Below are 2,472 nucleotides of genomic sequence, written 5' to 3'. Positions count from 1 at the left end.
CGTGATTTAGTTACAGTACGTCTGCCTAAATCCACAATTATCTCATTTTTCTTTATTTCAGGTTAAATAATAGCACGATTATAATTCACGATGCTGAAATCGAAAAAATATAGAATTGCAGTATTTTTACTTAATTTAAAATAATAATAAATATAGAATAATAATAAATATATATAATTATAATTATAGAATAATAATCAGAGAAGGATTTATTATATTTTTCTGCGAAATCATCTAAAAGCTGAACGAGGGTTATCGAATATATTAAATATTTACATTAGTAGCATATTTTTGCTAAGCGCAGTGAGGTTTTAAATTTATAATGAGATAACAAGACTTATAATGCATTTCTGGTATAATTGTAAACTTATATAAATATAGATCTTTAAAGGTCAAGATCAAAACAATCCTCTTACTATATACAATAGTAAAGTTTTAAAAAAATATGAAACATTCTATTTACACATCATCTAACAAGATAAAATCTTTCAACCTATCCGGAATTGGTAAGCTTTTAACAGCTTCCACAGTCAGTCTTTTCCATCTAAGGGCAAGCCAACGACGTAAGCAGGTTCTGGAAAGAAATCGTAGAGTAGGTGGCGCATTTTGTAAATCTTCTATCCACTTGCATAGGGATGAATCTGCTTGCCAGGATACGGGGAGATTTGATTTAGCCAACCACGGATACCTCTTTACATGTGCTCCGGCATGAATCAACAATGTAAACATTTCTGAATCAGCCTGGTGGACAGTCCAGTAAAGAGGGGTGCGCCCATCCGCATCTGCAATATTCACTCTACAGCCGCTATGTATAAGAAGTTCGGCAAATTTTCTTCTACCTTTATATTTTGTGGCCATATATAAAGGACATTCACTCCATATTTCTGCAATATTAACATCAGCGTTATTATTAACCAATAGTTCGAGAAGATCAAAACGTCTTTCTTTAGTAGCGATCCATAGAGAACTTTTATTAAAAAAATCCCGCTGATTAACATCAATCGACGGCGATGAGAGTAACAGTCTAGTGGCTGTATAATTTCCCAGCCGACATGAAGAACATAAAGGCGGCTCAACGCGATCCAGATGATCTTTACTTCTTAAATTAACATCTGCGCCACTACGAATCAGTAAATCAGCAAGTTCTGTATAACCTCGGTAGATGGCAAGACTGAGTGGCGTTGTTCCTCGTAAGGTAGCGTTGACATTCATTCCAGATGTAATTATTCTTTCCACAGCAACAACGTTACGCTCTGTTATGGCGAGATGCAAGTCTGCAGTAGTAGGCATAACTAATCAATGCAAAAAGAAACAGTACTTGTTGTGCTTATTAACTTACCTGATTGAATAGTCAAATATTTGTGTAGCACTAAAAAAGTTCCTTACGGCATCTAGTTTATTAATGTTTTAAAAATAGCATCCTTTGATGGAATAAAGAAAAACTTTTATATGTTGATATAAAATACACTCATTTACCATAACGGGATATTCATTACTGAGAAGTTTAAAATATATATATTGTTAGTATAAGTTAGATGTTGCAAACAAAGCGTCATCGACCTCTATTGCACTGGAGCCAAACGTTCATTGCTAGACGCTACTTACAAGGATGCTATTTATAGCATCTCCTGCTGCCGATCTGGTTGGCCCAGCGGATAAACAAGTAGCGCCTGTTGGGCTGCCTACAAATTATGAAAATTATAATCTTGTTGCTGTTTCGTTATTTAGTATATTTCAGTGTAAATGTTTAATTATATCTACGAATATTTTAGTATATTCTATAGTTCTTTTCACCTTAATTTCCTTTCTAAACTTTGAGCAAAATTTGCTTTCATCATACGATATGAACTTTCGGGGATTGATCGCCTTGCTTATTACCCAGAATGCATCTTGTTTTCCCGGAAATGCACTAATGTGGGTTTTTGTTCATACTTTATGTTGATAATTATACATTTATTTTCTAATAGCATAGAAATAAACAGCAGTTTATTTCCCTACATACTTTCACAATGTTTCATCGAAGTTAATTCGTTTATATGTGATTAGATTAAACTGTATAGTTCTGCATGCTTACGTTCTCTCCCTGAGAAACGGGTTTTCCAGCATTGCAGTTAAGTTATACGACAATGTTACTCTTGATAAGATAGCTGCATTATCTACTTTTGTAATTATCCTTGTACACGCAACACTGGAAATTTTACTGTTAGGTTTCGAAATTAATCACAAAGCGAAAAGATTAGTTATTATTTGATCTTTGTTTTTCAAGTAGAATATATGCATAAAACATTCTTTGCAATTAATGTGTTGGGATTTATGTTTTCGTTTTTTATATTTCGAAATTCATACAACAAGAAGTTCCTTTTTAACAGCTATTAGTTATTGTTATTAAAACATTGTTTACAATACGCTATAAAAGAAAGTGTTCTATATTTGCTTGTTATTTTCGTTATAAATGTCTCTATTAATCAGCAA

The 2,472-nt window shown here is 32.8% G+C and overlaps 1 protein-coding gene across 1 annotated transcript; it reads right to left on the bottom strand.

Annotated features, from left to right (window-relative positions):
- Window positions 1-405: 405 nt before the first annotated feature.
- On the bottom strand, window positions 406-1,321 carry LOC150097251 (uncharacterized). The gene has a single exon (XM_090407539.1). The coding sequence runs from the start codon at window positions 1,288-1,290 to the stop codon at window positions 460-462; it is 831 nt and encodes a 276-aa protein (XP_090263665.1). The 5' UTR covers window positions 1,291-1,321; the 3' UTR covers window positions 406-459.
- Window positions 1,322-2,472: the final 1,151 nt, after the last annotated feature.

This window comes from Typopeltis vanoorti, chromosome 17 (assembly GCF_054136105.1).
Source record: "Typopeltis vanoorti isolate ZY-2024b chromosome 17, IOZ_Tvanoo_1.0, whole genome shotgun sequence".
NCBI lineage: Eukaryota > Metazoa > Arthropoda > Arachnida > Uropygi > Thelyphonidae > Typopeltis > Typopeltis vanoorti.
The sequence above is the reverse complement of the archived record's forward strand: the minus strand, read 5'-3'. Positions and strand labels throughout refer to the sequence as shown.